Source organism: Scyliorhinus torazame, chromosome 30, assembly GCF_047496885.1.
Source record: "Scyliorhinus torazame isolate Kashiwa2021f chromosome 30, sScyTor2.1, whole genome shotgun sequence".
Taxonomy (NCBI): Eukaryota; Metazoa; Chordata; class Chondrichthyes; order Carcharhiniformes; family Scyliorhinidae; genus Scyliorhinus; species Scyliorhinus torazame.
In genome coordinates, this window is record NC_092736.1 from 22,851,633 (window position 1) to 22,868,147 (window position 16,515).

General features: G+C 58.2%; 1 protein-coding gene across 1 annotated transcript in view; it reads right to left on the bottom strand.

Annotated features, from left to right (window-relative positions):
* The window catches only part of LOC140404429 (probable E3 ubiquitin-protein ligase HERC1), a 300,792-nt gene that overhangs the window by 190,443 nt on the left and 93,834 nt on the right, over positions 1-16,515 (bottom strand). Inside the window, 2 exon segments of the mRNA XM_072492956.1 lie at positions 5,768-5,888; positions 8,899-9,013. Of these exon segments, the coding sequence (XP_072349057.1) occupies positions 5,768-5,888; positions 8,899-9,013 (236 nt within the window).

Consider the following 16,515-nt stretch of genomic DNA (forward strand, 5'->3'; position numbering starts at 1 on the left):
GGGAGCCAAGAGAGCCGGGGGGAGCCAAGAGAGCCGGGGGGAGCCAAGAGAGCCGGGGGGAGCCAAGAGAGCCGGGGGGAGCCAAGAGAGCCGGGGGGAGCCAAGAGAGCCGGGGGGAGCCAAGAGAGCCGGGGGAGCCAAGAGAGCCGGGGGGAGCCAAGAGAGCCGGGGGGAGCCAAGAGAGCCGGGGGGAGCCAAGAGAGCCGGGGGGAGCCAAGAGAGCCGGGGGGAGCCAAGAGAGCCGGGGGGAGCCAAGAGAGCCGGGGGGACCAAGAGAGACGGGGGGACAAGAGAGACGGGGGTGCAAGAGAGACGGGGGGACAAGAGAGACGGGGGGGGGGGGGCGGCCAGAGAGACCGGGGGGGGGGGGCCAGAGAGACCGGGGGGGGGGCCAGAGAGACCGGGGGGGGGCCAGAGAGACCCGGGGGAGGGGGGGCAGAGAGACCGGGGGGGGGGGGGGGGCAGAGAGACCCGGGGTGGGGGGGGGGCGTGGGGGAGGGCAGAGAGACCGGGAGGGGGGGGGCAAGGAGACCGGGAGGGGGGGGGGCAGAGAGCCGGGGGGGGGGGGGGGGGAAGAGAGACCGGGGGGGGCCAGAGACGGGGGGGGGGGGGGGGGGATGGGGGGGGGGGCCAGAGAGACGGGGGGGCCGCCAGAGAGATGGGGGGGGGGCCAGAGAGACGGGGGGGGGCCAGAGAGACGGGGGGGGGCCAGAGAGACGGGGGGGGGGGCCAGAGAGACGGGGGGGGGGGCCAGAGAGACGGGGGGGGGGCCAGAGAGACGGGGGGGGGGCCAGAGAGACGGGGGGGGGGCCAGAGAGACGGGGGGGGGCCAGAGAGACGGGGGGGGGGCCAGAGAGACGGGGGGGGGGGCCAGAGAGACGGGGGGGGGGCCAGAGAGACGGGGGGGGGGCCAGAGAGACGGGGGGGGGGCCAGAGAGACGGGGGGGGGGGCCAGAGAGACGGGGGGGGGGGCCAGAGAGACCGGGGGGGGGGCCAGAGAGACCGGGGGGGGGCCAGAGAGACCGGGGGGGGGCCAGAGAGACCGGGGGGGGCCAGAGAGACCGGGGGGGGGCCAGAGAGACCGGGGGGGGGGGGGCAGAGAGACGGGGGGGGGGCAGAGAGACGGGGGGGGGGGCAGAGAGACGGGGGGGGGGGCAGAGAGACGGGGGGGGGGGCAGAGAGACGGGGGGGGGGGCCAGAGAGACGGGGGGGGGGGGGGCCAGAGAGACGGGGGGGGGGGGAGGGGGCCAGGGAGACGGGGGGAGGGGGCCAGGGAGACGGGGGGAGGGGGGTGGAGGGTGCCGGGGAGACGGGGGGGGGGGGGCAGGGAGACGGGGGGGGGGGCCAGGGAGACGGGGGGGGGGGGCCACAGAGACGGGGGGGGGCCACAGAGACGGGGGGGGGGCCACAGAGACGGGGGGGGGGCCACAGAGACGGGGGGGGCCACAGAGACGGGGGGGGGGCCACAGAGACGGGGGGGCGCCAGAGAGACGTGGGGGGGGGGGCGCCAGAGAGACGGGGGGGGGGGGCGCCAGAGAGACGGGGGGGGGGGGCGCCAGAGAGACGGGGGGGGGGGCGCCAGAGAGACGGGGGGGGGGCGCCAGAGAGACGGGGGGGGGGGGGGGGGGGCGCCAGAGAGACAGGGGGGGGGGGGCGCCAGAGAGACGGGGGGGGGGGGGGGCGGGCCAGAGAGACGGGGGGGGGGGGCCAGAGAGACGGGGGGCAGGGGGCCAGGGAGACGGGGGAGGGGGCCAGGGAGACGGGGCCAGGGAGACGGGGCCAGGGAGACGGGGCGACGGGGCCGGGGCGACGGGGCCGGGGCGACGGGGCCGGGGCGACGGGGCCGGGGAGACGGGGCCGGGGAGACGGGGCCGGGGAGACGGGGCCGGGGAGACGGGGCCGGGGAGACGGGGCCGGGGAGACGGGGCCGGGGGAGACGGGGCCGGGGAGACGGGGCCGGGGAGACGGGGCCGGGGAGACGGGGCCGGGGAGACGGGGCCGGGGAGACGGGGCCGGGGAGACGGGGCCGGGGAGACGGGGGGAGACGGGGCCAGGGAGACGGGGCAGTGGGGGCCAGGGAGACGGGGGCCAGGGAGACGGGGGAGGGGGGCCAGGGAGACGGGGGAGGGGGCCAGGGAGGCGGGGGAGGGGGCCAGGGAGGCGGGGGAGGGGGGCCAGGGAGGCGGGGGAGGGGGGGGGCAGTGAGACGGGGGAGGGGGGGGGCAGGGAGACGGGGGGGGGGGGGGGGAGGGACCAGGGAGACGGGGGAGACGGGCCAGGGAGACGGGGGAGGGGGCCAGGGAGGCGGGGGAGGGGGGGGGCAGGGAGACGGGGGTGGGGGGGACCAGGGAGACGGGGGGGCCAGGGAGACAGGGGAGGTGGGGGGGCCAGGGTGACGGGGGAGCCAGGGAGGGGGGGGGGGGGGCCAGTGCGGGGGGGGGGGGGGTTGGGCCAGAGAGACGGGGGGGTGGCCAGAGAGACACGTCACTCTGGCCCCCCCCCCCCGTCTCTCTGGCCCCCCCCGCGTCTCTCTGGCCCCCCCCCCTCCTCTGGCCCCCCCTCCCCCGGTCTCTCTGGGGGGGGGGGGGCCAGGGAGACGGGGGAGGGGGCCAGGGAGACGGGGGAGGGGGCCAGGGAGACGGGGGAGGGGGCCAGGGAGACGGGGGAGGGGGCCAGGGAACGGGGGAGGGGGGGGGTGGGCAGGGAGACGGGGGAGGGGGGGGTGGCAGGGAGACGGGGGAGGTGGGCAGGGAGACGGGGGGGGACAAGAGAGACGGGGGGGAGGTGGGCAGGGAGACGGGGGGGGACAAGAGAGACGGGGGGGGACAAGAGAGACGGGGGGGGACAAGAGAGACGGGGGGGGACAAGAGAGACGGGGGGGGACAAGAGAGACGGGGGGGGACAAGAGAGACGGGGGGGGACAAGAGAGACGGGGGGGGACAAGAGAGACGGGGGGGGACAAGAGAGACGGGGGGGGACAAGAGAGACGGGGGGGGACAAGAGAGACGGGGGGGGACAAGAGAGACGGGGGGGGACAAGAGAGACGGGGGGGGACAAGAGAGACGGGGGGGGACAAGAGAGACGGGGGGGGACAAGAGAGACGGGGGGGACAAGAGAGACGGGGGGGGACAAGAGAGACGGGGGGGGACAAGAGAGACGGGGGGGGGACAAGAGAGACGGGGGGGGACAAGAGAGACGGGGGGGGACAAGAGAGACGGGGGGGGACAAGAGAGACGGGGGGGGGACAAGAGAGACGGGGGGGGACAAGAGAGACGGGGGGGGACAAGAGAGACGGGGGGGGACAAGAGAGACGGGGGGGGGACAAGAGAGACGGGGTGGGGGCCAGAGAGACGGGGTGGGGGCCAGAGAGACGGGGTGGGGGCCAGAGAGACGGGGTGGGGGCCAGAGAGACGGGGTGGGGGCCAGAGAGACGGGGTGGGGGCCAGAGAGACGGGGTGGGGGCCAGAGAGACGGGGTGGGGGCCAGAGAGTACGGGGTGGGGGCCAGAGAGACGGGGTGGGGGCCAGAGAGACGGGGTGGGGGCCAGAGAGACGGGGTGGGGGCCAGAGAGACGGGGTGGGGGCCAGAGAGACGGGGTGGGGGCCAGAGAGACGGGGTGGGGGCCAGAGAGACGGGGTGGGGGCCAGAGAGACGGGGTGGGGGCCAGAGAGACGGGGTGGGGGCCAGAGAGACGGGGTGGGGGCCAGAGAGACGGGGTGGGGGCCAGAGAGACGGGGTGGGGGCCAGAGAGACGGGGTGGGGGCCAGAGAGACGGGGTGGGGGCCAGAGAGACGGGGTGGGGGGCCAGAGAGACGGGGTGGGGCCAGAGAGACGGGTGGGGGCCAGAGAGACGGGGTGGGGGCCAGAGAGACGGGGTGGGGGCCAGAGAGACGGGGTGGGGCCAGAGAGACGGGGTGGGGGCCAGAGAGACGGGGTGGGGGCCAGAGAGACGGGGTGGGGGCCAGAGAGACGGGGTGGGGGCCAGAGAGACGGGGTGGGGGCCAGAGAGACGGGGTGGGGGCCAGAGAGACGGGGTGGGGGCCAGAGAGACGGGGTGGGGGCCAGAGAGACGGGGTGGGGGCCAGAGAGACGGGGTGGGGGCCAGAGAGACGGGGTGGGGGCCAGAGAGACGGGGTGGGGGCCAGAGAGACGGGGTGGGGGCCAGAGAGACGGGGTGGGGGCCAGAGAGACGGGGTGGGGGCCAGAGAGACGGGGTGGGGGCCAGAGAGACGGGGTGGGGGCCAGAGAGACGGGGTGGGGGCCAGAGAGACGGGGTGGGGGCCAGAGAGACGGTGGGGGGCCAGAGAGACGGGGTGGGGGCCAGAGAGACGGGGTGGGGGCCAGAGAGACGGGGTGGGGGCCAGAGAGACGGGGTGGGGGCCAGAGAGACGGGGTGGGGGCCAGAGAGACGGGGTGGGGGCCAGAGAGACGGGGTGGGGGCCAGAGAGACGGGGTGGGGGGCCAGAGAGACGGGGTGGGGGGCCAGAGAGACGGGGTGGGGGCCAGAGAGACGGGGTGGGAGCAAGAGAGACGGGGTGGGGGCCAGAGAGACGGGGTGGGGGCCAGAGAGACGGGGGGGGGGCCAGAGAGACGGGGGGGGGGGGGGGAGCCAGAGAGACGGGGGGGGGGGGGGGGGAGCCAGAGAGACGGGGGGGGGGGGTGGGGGGCCAGAGAGACGGGGGGGGGGGGCGCCAGAGAGACGGGGGGGGCCAGAGAGATGGGGGGGGGGGGCAGAGAGACGGGGGGGGGGGGGGGCCAGAGAGGCGGGGGGGGGGGCAGAGAGACGGGGGGGGGGGGGGCAGGGAGACGGGGGGGGGGGGGGCAGGGAGACGGGGGGGGGGGCAGGGAGACGGGGGGGGGGGGGCAGGGAGACGGGGTGGGGGGGGGCCAGGGAGACGTGGGGGGGGGGGGGCAGAGAGAAGGGGGGGGCCAGAGAGACGGGGGGGGGGGGCCAGAGAGACGGGGGGGGGGGGGGGCCCAGAGAGACGGGGGGGGGGGCCCAGAGAGACGGGGGGGGGGCCCAGAGAGACGGGGGGGGGGGGCAGAGAGACGGGGGGGGGGGGCAGAGAGACGGGGGGGGGGGGCCAGAGAGACCCGGGGGGGGGGGGGCCAGAGAGACGGGGGGGGGCAGAGAGACGGGGGGTGGGGGGTGGGCAGAGAGACGGGGGGGGTGGGCCAGAGAGACGGGGGGGGGGGGCAGAGAGACGGGGGGGGCAGAGAGACGGGGGGGGCAGAGAGACGGGGGGGGGCAGAGAGACGGGGGGGGGCAGAGAGACGGGGGGGGGGGGGCAGAGAGACGGGGGGGCCGGGGGGGGGGGGGGCAGAGAGACGGGGGGGGGGGGCAGAGAGACGGGGGGCCGGGGGGGGTGGCCAGAGAGACGGGGGGGGGCCAGAGAGACGGGGTGGGGGGGGGGGGGCAGAGAGACGGGGTGGGGGGGCAGAGAGACGGGGTGGGGGGTGGCCAGAGAGACGGGGAGGGGGAGCCAGAGAGACGGGGTGGGGGGGGCCAGAGAGACGGGGGAGGGGGGGGCCATAGAGACGGGGAGGGGGGGCAGAGAGACCGGGGGGGGATGGGGGTGACAGATTAGTTCTGGGTTGCTCCAGCAACCTTCAGCTCGGGCAAGGCAGATAAAATTGCCTCCATGATTCACATTTCAATACTCATTTCACTCCAAGCTAAATATAGTGCTCAGCAAGATCAACTCAAGTGATCCATATTAACGGTATATAAACTGTTTATATTTTTAATATCGTTCCATAAACTTACTCTTCTTTCACTGGAAGGTGACTGGGTCTGGATAAGCTCCATGTTTTTACACGCTAGCAGTCTGTTCCTGACCTTGTAAACACAACGATATATTTCTGCAAGCGTTTTACTAGGTTGGTACCTAAGAAATGTTTGGGGAAAATAATTAGGTTATGAAAATGTCGATGAACAGCACAGTCCTTCTGCAACAAATCTGGCATGGTTTAATTTAAACGGCGGAGCTTCCAATGCAGTGTTCGATTGCAACCCACATCTCTTCAACATCTGCATTCTGTCGCTGCTAGGTAGCATTGGAATAGGAAGAGCACATCCTGGCCTACTTAAAACAGAACGTCAATCAGCCTGCTCTACTATTTTGCATCCGGACAGGAGTCCTCAATTGAAGAAGAGGCAGTGTGTGCATACGTTCAGGGTATACGGAGTTCCTGCTCAAGCTGCCAGCAAACAAGGAATTCTCGAGAACCAACAGTTTTAATCTGGATCGTGTTAAAGCTGCTGCTGCCCTAGATTTCCTACAGTAGACCACAGTGGAAGGGTGGAAGGAGGGCAGGAGGAGGGCCAACCTTGCACACTAGTACAATTCGATCTTAGGAAGATTCAATCGGTCCAGAAGCCTGACCAATTAACATTTGTAAGGCAACCAAACTACCCTGACCAGCTTGTGAATTTGCTTCCGCGTCGGAGGCCAAAGATCTGTCATAATCTCACGTATTTTTTTTTTTATAAACACATAGTAAACCCAGCAACATCTGCTCCATTGCTGTTCTGGAGAAACATTCTTGAATCATTGCAATCTCCTTCCGTCTTGCAATTTAACTTCCACCCTCTGCGTTGATTCTGGCCTGCTGCAGTTTCTCTCCTCCACTGGTGATAACAGCCTTTGGCTTTCCCACTTCTGTACATGCCAAAGGCTTCAATCCCTTGGTTAGTTACCTATTCTCTCGGCTCCTTCCTCCCTGCTTCCAATTTGGGCAATGGCTTGGATGTTTTGTTGCGTTAAAAGGTGGTTTACAAGTGCACATTGCTATCGTACTTGAGGGCAGTAGCCACTGTTGAACACAAGTCTCAAGTTTCCATCAAATTCCTTAAGAACTAAGAATTAGGGACAAGAGTAAGCCATTCAGCCCTCGAGCATGGTCCACCATTCTACAAGATCATGGCTGATCCAATTGTGGCCTTGACTGAACTTTCCTGCCTGCACCTACGGCCCTCGGCTGCCTCGCAGATCAAAAGTCTACAACTCAGCCTTGAATATATTCAATGGCCCAACTTCCACTGCTCTCTGGGGTAGAGAATCATAAACGGTTAATCATAGAATTTACAGTGCAGAAGGAGGCCATTCGGCCCATCGAGTCTGCACCGGCCCTTGGAAAGAGCACCCCACTCAAGCACACACTTCCTCCACCCCATCCCCTTAACCCAGTAACCCCAATCCTTCTGAGAGAAGAAATTTCTCCTCAACTTCTCTCTAGATTTAAGTCATGCCTTCCAGACACTAAATGCTTCTACCTTGTCAAACCCAAAGTACAACTGATATTATCCCAGCTGACGGTATGGACAGACGCGCAGCGACAACGCAAGCTCGGTTTCTCCCTGGTACTATGCTTGAGTTAGAGGGTGAAACCAATCTTCAATTTGTTTGTCAAAAAGTTCTCGTCAAACTGGACTGGGGTTAGTATGAAGTTGAAATGTACAGCTAGCTAACCCAAACTCCCCATAGATATCGCTGCAGTGAGGCACTCCTCAGATAGTCTTGCAAAATTAGGTTTGCTCCTTGAAGAGGATTTAAATATATGAGAATTGCATTCTCCACGACAAATCTGTGCAGCTGATGTGGTGATGGATTATTCATAACTGAACGGATGTCGAAGAAACAGTGCACTAACTCCAGAATCTCATCCATCTTAAATTATAGCAAAGTGTACTTTCATGTCCATTGAGCTACCCTTGCATGCTACCAACTGCAGTGAATCATTTCCTCACTATACCTACCTAGGTGAAAATTAAACACTAAAGGAAGTTAGTATAACTCCTTTGCCTCGGTTTCTTCCTTCCTATGTCCATTCTGTTCGCCAGACTCCCAGAAGGATGTGGAGGCTTTAGAGAGGGTGTAGAAGAGATTTACCAGGATGTTGCCTGGTGTGGAGGGCATTAGCTACAAGGAGGTTGAATAAACTTGGTTTGTTCTCACTGGAACAAAGAAGGTTGAGGGGCGACCTGATAGAGGTCTACAAAATTATGAGGGACATAGACAGAGTGGATAGTCTGAGTCTTTTTCCCAGGGTAGAGGGGTCAATTACTAGGGGACATAAGTTTAAGGTGCGAGGGGCAAGGTTTAGAGTAGAAGTACGAGGCAAGTTTTTATTTTTTTATTTTTATTTTTTTTTTTACGCAGAGGGTAGTGGGTGCCTGGAACTCGCTGCCGGAGGTGGTGGTGGAAACAGGGACGATAGTGACGTTTAAGGGGCATCTTGACAAATACATGAATAGGATGGGATTTGAGGGATACGGACCCAGGAAGGTAAGGAGATTTTAGTTTAGACGGGCAGCATGGTCGGCGCAGGCTTGGAGGGCCGAAGGGCCTGTTCCTGTGCTGTACCTTTCTTTGTTCATTACGGAGACAATTCTGGCCCTATTTATTTCAAGGACAAATTGCCCTAAACCTCGGAGCATGAAATCGAGAGCCCTCACCCAACTGAGCTGGCAGGTCAGCCCAGGATGAAGAGGGGGCTGATCGTCAAAATAATTCCTCATCCTGCTCCCCCGTCCATCCACGCAAGCTTGCTGCCACTTCTCCCCAGACGGCTCCTTCCCACTCACCCTATCCTTGTGATCCAACACCTTCTCTTCCCCGCCTTCCCCAGATCTGTTTCAATGATCCTCCATCTTCCAACTCTGCCAAACAATACACTTGATCTCGACTGCGCACGACCTGCAATATCAACCTTTTGTGAAGGAAATCGAAATCTTGCATCGCAAACAGCCTGTTAGAAGTTTGGCACATCTTTATCGGAAGAGTGCCATTGCTGCGATCATCAGTTTCCAAAGCTACCCACACGAAATGTAATTCTAAATTAAGCTCAAATCCAAACAAATACAATTGGAACATTCAGCGAACGGTTGTCACTTACCTGCTTTCCGCACAAACTTGATTCAGTAAACCAGTGTGCTTTAGAAGAGCTGCAAGAACAAATCTTGACGCAGTATCCAACAAGGTCTCATTGCCAAGAATTGCACTGTCCCAATCTGTAAAATATATTTTACTGTAATCATTTGACTGATTAGACATTGGCACAAACTCAAATCAGATAAACATTCAAACATTAGATTCAATATATTGGAAACCTACGTGCAGTTTTGTTTTTAGTGACAAAGGCCGAGCGGCGCAGCCACTATGAAATGTAACACCTTCCAACTTAGAATCCATAGAATACACAGTACAGAAGGGGGTCATTCGACCCATAGAATCTGCGCCAACCCTCTGAAAGACCACCCCACTTAGGCCTAGTTCCCCACCTTACCACCGTAACCCCACCTAACCTGCACATCTTTGGACACTAAGGGGCAACTTGGCGTGGCCAATCCACCTAACTTGCACATCTATGGACTGTAATGTCTTCATTACCTACTGGGAACATTAAGCAAGATCCAGATGAGTGAAGTACCAACTAGAAAGTTCACACAGTGAAAGAGCGCGAGGAGAGCGGCAGAGACACAGGATAAAAGAGCACGAGGAGAGCGGCGGGGACAGAGTGAATGAGAGCGAGGAGAGCGGCGGGAACACAGTAAGAGAGAGAGGAGAGTGGCGGGGACTCAGTGAAAGAGCACAAGGAGAGCGGCGGGGACAGTGAAAGAGAGCGAGGAGAGCGGCGGGGACACAGTAAGAGAGAGAGGAGAGTGGCGGGGACTCAGTGAAAGAGTGCGAGGAGAGCGGCGGGGACACAGTAAAAGAGAGAGAGGAGAGCGGCGGAGACTCAGTGAAAGAATGCAAGGAGAGCGGCGGAGACACAGGATAAAAGAGAGCGAGGAGAGCTGCAGAGACTCAGTGAAAGAGCTAGAGGAGAGTGGCGGGGACACAGGATAAAAGAGCTCGAGGAGAGCGGCGGGGACACAGGATAAAAGAGCACGAGGAGAGCAGTGGGGGCACAGGATAAAAGAGCGCGAGGAGAGCGGCGGGGACACAGGATAAAAGAGCGCGAGGAGAGCGGCGGAGACTCAGTGAAAGAGCGCGAGGAGCAGGGCAGGGGCACAGTGAAAGAGCGCGAGGAGAGCGGTGGGGACACAGGATAAAAGAGCGTGAGCAGCGGGGACACAGGATAAAAGAGCGCGAGGAGAGCGGCGGGTCACAGTGAAAGAGCGCGATGAGAGCGGCGGGGACACAGGATAAAAAAGCGCGAGCAGCGGGGGCACAGGATAAAAGAGCGCGAGGAGAGCGGCGGGGACACAGTGAAAGAGCGCGAGGAGAGCGGCGGGGACACAGTGAAAGAGCGCGAGGAGAGTGGCGGGGACACAGTGAAAGAGCGCGAGGAGAGCGGCGGGGACACAGGATAAAAGAGCGCGAGCAGCGGGGGCACAGGATAAAAGAGCGCGAGGAGAGCGGCAGGGACACAGTGAAAGAGTGCGAAGAGAGTGGCGGGGACACAGGATAAAAGAGCGCGAGGAGGGCGGCGGGGACACAGTGAAAAAGCGCGAGGAGAGCGGCGGGGACACAGGATAAAAGGGCGCGAGGAGAGCGGTGGGGACACAGGATAAAAGAGCGTGAGCAGCGGGGACACAGGATAAAAGAGCGCGAGGAGAGCGGCGGGTCACAGTGAAAGAGCGCGATGAGAGCTGCGGGGACACAGGATAAAAAAGCGCGAGCAGCGGGGGCACAGGATAAAAGAGCGCGAGGAGAGCGGCGGGGACACAGTGAAAGAGCGCGAGGAGAGCGGCGGGGACACAGTGAAAGAGCGCAAGGAGAGCGGCGGGGACACAGTGAAAGAGCGCGAGGAGAGCGGCGGGGACACAGTGAAAGAGCGCGAGGAGAGCGGCGGGGACACAGTGAAAGAGCGCGAGGAGAGCGGCGGGGACACAGTGAAAGAGCGCGAGGAGAGCGGCGGGGACACAGGATAAAAGAGCGCGAGCAGCGGGGGCACAGGATAAAAGAGCGCGAGGAGAGCGGCGGGGACACAGTGAAAGAGTGCGAAGAGAGTGGCGGGGACACAGGATAAAAGAGCGCGAGGAGGGCGGCGGGGACACAGTGAAAAAGTGCGAGGAGAGCGGCGGGGACACAGCTGCCGGAGTAGCGGTCTTTAGATTTTCGGCTGGAGCAGTGGCCAGGGGTCTGTCGGGAAGGTTAGTTTACCTCTTTAAAAACTTACATTGAAGAGTGACATCACAGCAAAGCAGTGACCTGATTGGCTGGTAAGGAAAGTGCTCCAATTAGCAATAGCTGGGAGAAAATTAACTCTTCGCGTGTTGGTAAGTAGTGAGATTGGTAAGTAAAATCTTTATTCCTTTCACTTATTCATTATTTGATATTATATTTGTAATCAGTTAAGGTAAAGTGTAATAATGGCAGGAGATCCCAGACCCGTGTTATGTTCCTCGTGCTCAATGTGGGAGTTCAGGGACGCGGCCGATGCCTGACTCCTTCATGTGCGGGAAGTGTGTCCAGCTGCAGCTCCTGTTAGACCGCATGACGGCTCTGGAGCTGCGGATGGACTCACTTTGGAGACTCCGCGATGCTGAGGAGGTCGTGGATAGCACGTTCAGTGAGTTGATCACACCGCAGTTTAGGGTTGGTGAGGGAGACAGGGAAAGGGTGACCAAAAGGCAGAGAAAGAGCAGGAAGGCAGTGCAGGTGTCCCCTGCGGTCATCTCCCTCCAAAACAGGTATACCGTTTTGGATACTGTAGGGGGGAGATGACTCACCAGGGGAAGGCAGTAGTAGCCAGGCTCATGGCACCGTGGCTGGTTCTGCTGCACAGAAGGGCGGGAAAAAGACTGGCAGGGCTCTCGTCATAGGGGATTCAATCGTAAGGGGAGTAGACAGGCGTTTTTGTGGTCGAAACGAGACTCCCGAATGGTATGTCGCCTCCCGGGTGCACGGGTCAGGGATGTCTCAGATCGGCTGCAGGACATACTGAAGGGGGGGGTGAACAGCCAGTTGTCGTGGTGCATATAGGCACCAACGATATAGGTTAAAAAAAAAAATGGGATGAGGTCCTACAATCAGAATTTAGGGAGTTAGGAGATAAGTTAAAAAGTAGGACCTCAAAGGTAGTAATCTCAGGATTGCTACCAGTGCCACGAGACAGTCTGGGTAGAAATTCAAGAATAGTCAAAATGAATATGTGTCTTGAGAGATGGTGCAGGAGGGAGGGGTTCAGATTTTTGGGATATTGGACGTGGTTCTGGGGGCGGTGGGACCATTACAAATCGGATGGTCTACACCTGGGCAGGACTGGAACCAATGACCTAGGGGGTGCTTTTGCTAACATTGATGGGGAGGTTTTAAACTAATGTAGCAGGGGGATGGGAACCAGATTAGGAAATTAGAGGTCAGTAAAGAGGCAGCAACTAAAGCCAGTAAGGTACTAGATAATAAATTCAATGTGACTAAGGGGAAGAGTAGACAGGGAAGAGATGATGAACGCAAAGGGACAGGTGGTCTGAGGTGCATTTGTTTCAATGCGAGAAGTGTAGCAGGTAAGGCAGATGAATTTAGGGCTTGGATTAGTACCTGGGAATATGATGTCATTGTTATTACTGAGAATTGGTTGAGAGAAGGGCAAGACTGGCAACTAAATATCCCAGGGTCTAGATGCTTCAGGAGGGATAGCGAGGGAGATAAAAGGGGTGGAGGAGTTGCACTACTGGCCAGAGATGATATCACAGCTGTGATTAAAGAGGGCACGATGGAGGATTCGAGCACTGAGGCAATATGGGTAGAGCTAAGAAATAGGAAGGGTGCAGTAACATTGTTGGGACTTTACTACAGGCCTCCCAAAAGCAAACATGAAGTAGAGGTACAAATATGAAGACAGATTATAGAAAAATGTAGGAGCAATAGGGTGGTCGTGATGGGAGATTTTAACTTCCCCAACATTGAATGGGACTCATGTAGTGTTGGGAGGCGTAGATGGAGCAGAATTTGTAAGGAGCATCCAGGAGAGCTTTTTAGGGCAGTATGTAAATAGTCCAACTCGGGTAGGGGCCATACTGGACCTGGTGTTGGGGAATGATCCCGGCCAGGTGGTTGAAGTTTCAGTCGGTGATTACTTTGGGAATAGCGATCACAATTCCGTAAGTTTTAGAATACTCATGGACAAAGACGAGAGTGGTCCTAAAGTAAGAGAGCTAAATTGGGGAAAGGCCAAGTATAACAAAATTCGGCAGGAGCTAGGGAATGTGGATTGGGAGCAGCTGTTTAAGGGCAAATCCACATTTGAAATGTGGGAGTCTTTTAAGGAAAGGTTGATTAGAGTGCAGGACAGACATGTCCCTGTGAAAATGAGGGAAAGAAATGGCAAGATTAGGGAACTATGGATGACAGGGGGAATTGTGAGACTAGCTAAGATAAAAAAGGAAGCATACATAAGATCTAGGCGACTTAAAACTGATGAAGCTTTGGAGGAATATCGGGAAAGTAGGACAAATCTCAAACGTGCAATAAAGAGGGCTAAAAGGGGCCATGAAATATCTTTGGCTAACAGGGTTAAGGAAAATCCCAAAGCCTTTTATTCGTATTTTAGGAGCAAGAGGGTAACTAGAGAAAGGATTGGCCCACTCAAAGACAAAAGAGGGAATTTATGCATGGAGTCAGAGGAAATTGGCGAGATTCTTAATGAGTACTTTGCATCGGTATTCACCAAGGAGAGGGACATGACGGATGTTGAGGCTCGGGATGGATGTTTAAATACTCTAGGTCAAGTCGGCATAAGGAAGGGGGAAGTTTTGAGTATTCTAAAAGGCATTAAGGTGGACAAGTCCCCAAGTCTGGATGGGATCTATCCCAGGTTACTGAGGGAAGCGAGGGCCGAAATAGCTGGGGCCTTAACAGTTATCTTTGCAGCATCCTTGAGCACGGGTGAGATCCCGGAGGACTGGAGAATTGCTAATGTTGTCCCTTTGTTTAAGAAGGGTAGCAGGGATAATCCAGGGAATTATAGGCCTGTGAGCTTGACGTCAGTGGTAGGCAAACTGTTGGAGAAGATACTGAGGGATAGGATCTATTCACATTTGGAAGAAAATAGACTTATCAGTGATAGGCAGCATGGTTTTGTGCAGAGAAGGTCATGTCTTACAAACCTAATAGAATTCTTTGAGGAAGTGACAAAGTTAATTGATGAGGGAAGGGCTGGAGATGTCATATACATGGACTGCAGTAAGGCGTTTGATAAAGTTTCCCATGGTAGGTTGATGGAAAAAGTGAAGTTGTATGGGGTTCAGGGTGTACTAGCTAGATGGATAAAGAACTGGCTGGGCAACAGGAGACATAGTGGTGGAAGGGAGTGCCTCAAAATGGAGAAAGGTGACTAGTGGTGTTCCACAGGGATCTGTGCTCGGACCACTGTTGTTTGTGATATACATAAATGACCTGGACGAAGGTATAGGTGGTCTGATTAGCAAGTTTGCAGATGATACTAAGATTGGTGGAGTTGCAGATAGCAAGGAGGACTGTCAGAGAATACAGCAACATATAGATAGATTGGAGAGTTGGGCAGAGAAATGGCAGATGGAGTTCAATCCAGGCAAATGCAAGGTGATGCATTTTGGAAGAGCTAATTCAAGAGCAGACTATATGGTCAATGGAACGGTCCTGGGGAAAATTGATGTACAGAGAGATCTGGGAGTTCAGGTCCATTGTACCCTGAAGGTGACAATGCAGGTCGATAGAGTGGTCAAGAAGGCATTCAGCATGCTTGCCTTCATCGGACGGGGTATTGAGTACAAGAGTCGGCAGGTCATGTTACAGTTGTATAGGACTTTGGTTAGGCCACATTTGGAATACTGCGTGCAGTTCTGGTCGCCACATTACCAGAAGCATGTGGATGTTTTAGAGAGGGTGCAGAGGAGGTTCACCAGGATGTTGCCTGGTATGGAGAGTGTTAGCTGTGAAGAAAGGTTGAGTAGATTAGGATTGTTTTCGTTGGAAAGACAGAGGTTGAGGGGGGACCTGATTGAGGTCTACAAAATTCTGAGAGGTATGGACAGGGTGGATAGCAACAAGCTTTTTCCAAGAGTGGGGGTGACAATTACAAGGGGTCACGATTTCAAGTTGAGAGGGGGAAAGTTTAAGGGGGATGTGCGTGGAAGGTTTTTTACGCAGAGGGTGGTAGGTGCCTGGAACGCTTTGCCAGCGGAGGTGGTAGAGGCGGGCACGATAGCATCATTCAAGATGCATCTAGACAGATATATGAACGGGCGGGGAACAGAGGGAAGTAGAGCCTTGGAAAATAGGCGATAGGTTTAGATAAAGGATCTGGATCAGCACAGGCTGGGAGGGCCGAAGGGCCTGTTCCTGTGCTGTAATTTTCTTTGTTCTAGAAATGCTTTCTCTTGAGCCCAAATATATCATCTCATATATCATATGCTGCCCCCAACCAACAATGAGAACTTTCCTACTTATCGTGCCAGCAATCTTGAGAGAGAGAGAGAGAGAGAGAGAGAGAGAGAGCACGAGAGAGAGAGAAAGAAAACAGGCAAGAGTAAGACTAAGAAAGAGGGAGCAAGAGTAAGCAGGTGAGAAAATGCAAGGTTAGCAGATGGGTAAACTAACCCATTGCAGCATCCAGCTGCCCCACGCATACCTGTACTGTTTGGCATTGTGTCAGCCGTAGTTCAGTGGAATTCTCCCACCTCAGACAGGTTGCTTCAAGTCCTGCTCCACACTGGAGCACAAAAATAAAGGCTGACGAACCAATTCAGCACCAAGGCAAAGCATTTGCCATCTTTTGACGGAGATGTTAAACGAAGGCCGTATCTGCCCCCTCAGGTGGATATAAAAGATCCCATGACATTACTTTGAAAAAAAACAGGTAAGTGCTCCCTGCTTCATCAGAAAGCACCTCATTGGTTGTAATGTGCTTTTTAGTCATGAAAGGTGCTATACAAATGCATTTTGCTTTTAATTTCGACATTACTCTCAATGGCTACATCTAACCAAGTAATCATTTTATAGAATAAATCAGTATTCCTCCGTGTGCTCCGGTTTCCTCCCACAGTCCAAAGATGTGGAAATTAGGTGGATTGGCCATGCTAAATTGCCCTTAGGTTAGATGGGGTTGCTGGGATAGGGTGGAGGTGTGGACTTGGGTAGGGTGCTCTTTCCAAGAGCTGGTGCAGACTCAGCGCCACATTATGTCCATTATCAAGGCCATCCATTTACTCCTCTACAGCATCCATGTATCTCCTCCCTTTAGCATGCTTGGCTACTTCCAGATGAGATTTCTCCAGAGCCTGATGTGCAGACCTCCCATGCCAATCTTGCAGACCTCAAGCTCCAGCTCCTAAAAGCTCTGCCACTGGCACTTTGTCCTGCACAGCTGCGATTACCATTTAACAGGTTGCAAACCTTTGCTGGCTCAATGCTTCTCAAGCATCAAATTCAAAATCATGGTCCTAATTCAAGGCCAAACCTTGCCCTTTCCCAGCTCTGAAACTTCCCACTTTCCGGTCTATATACCCTATGGACCCCACACTCTCCCTCCTGTTCATCCCACCCTACTTTCATTCCACCATCAATGGATTGAGCAGGGAGGCAA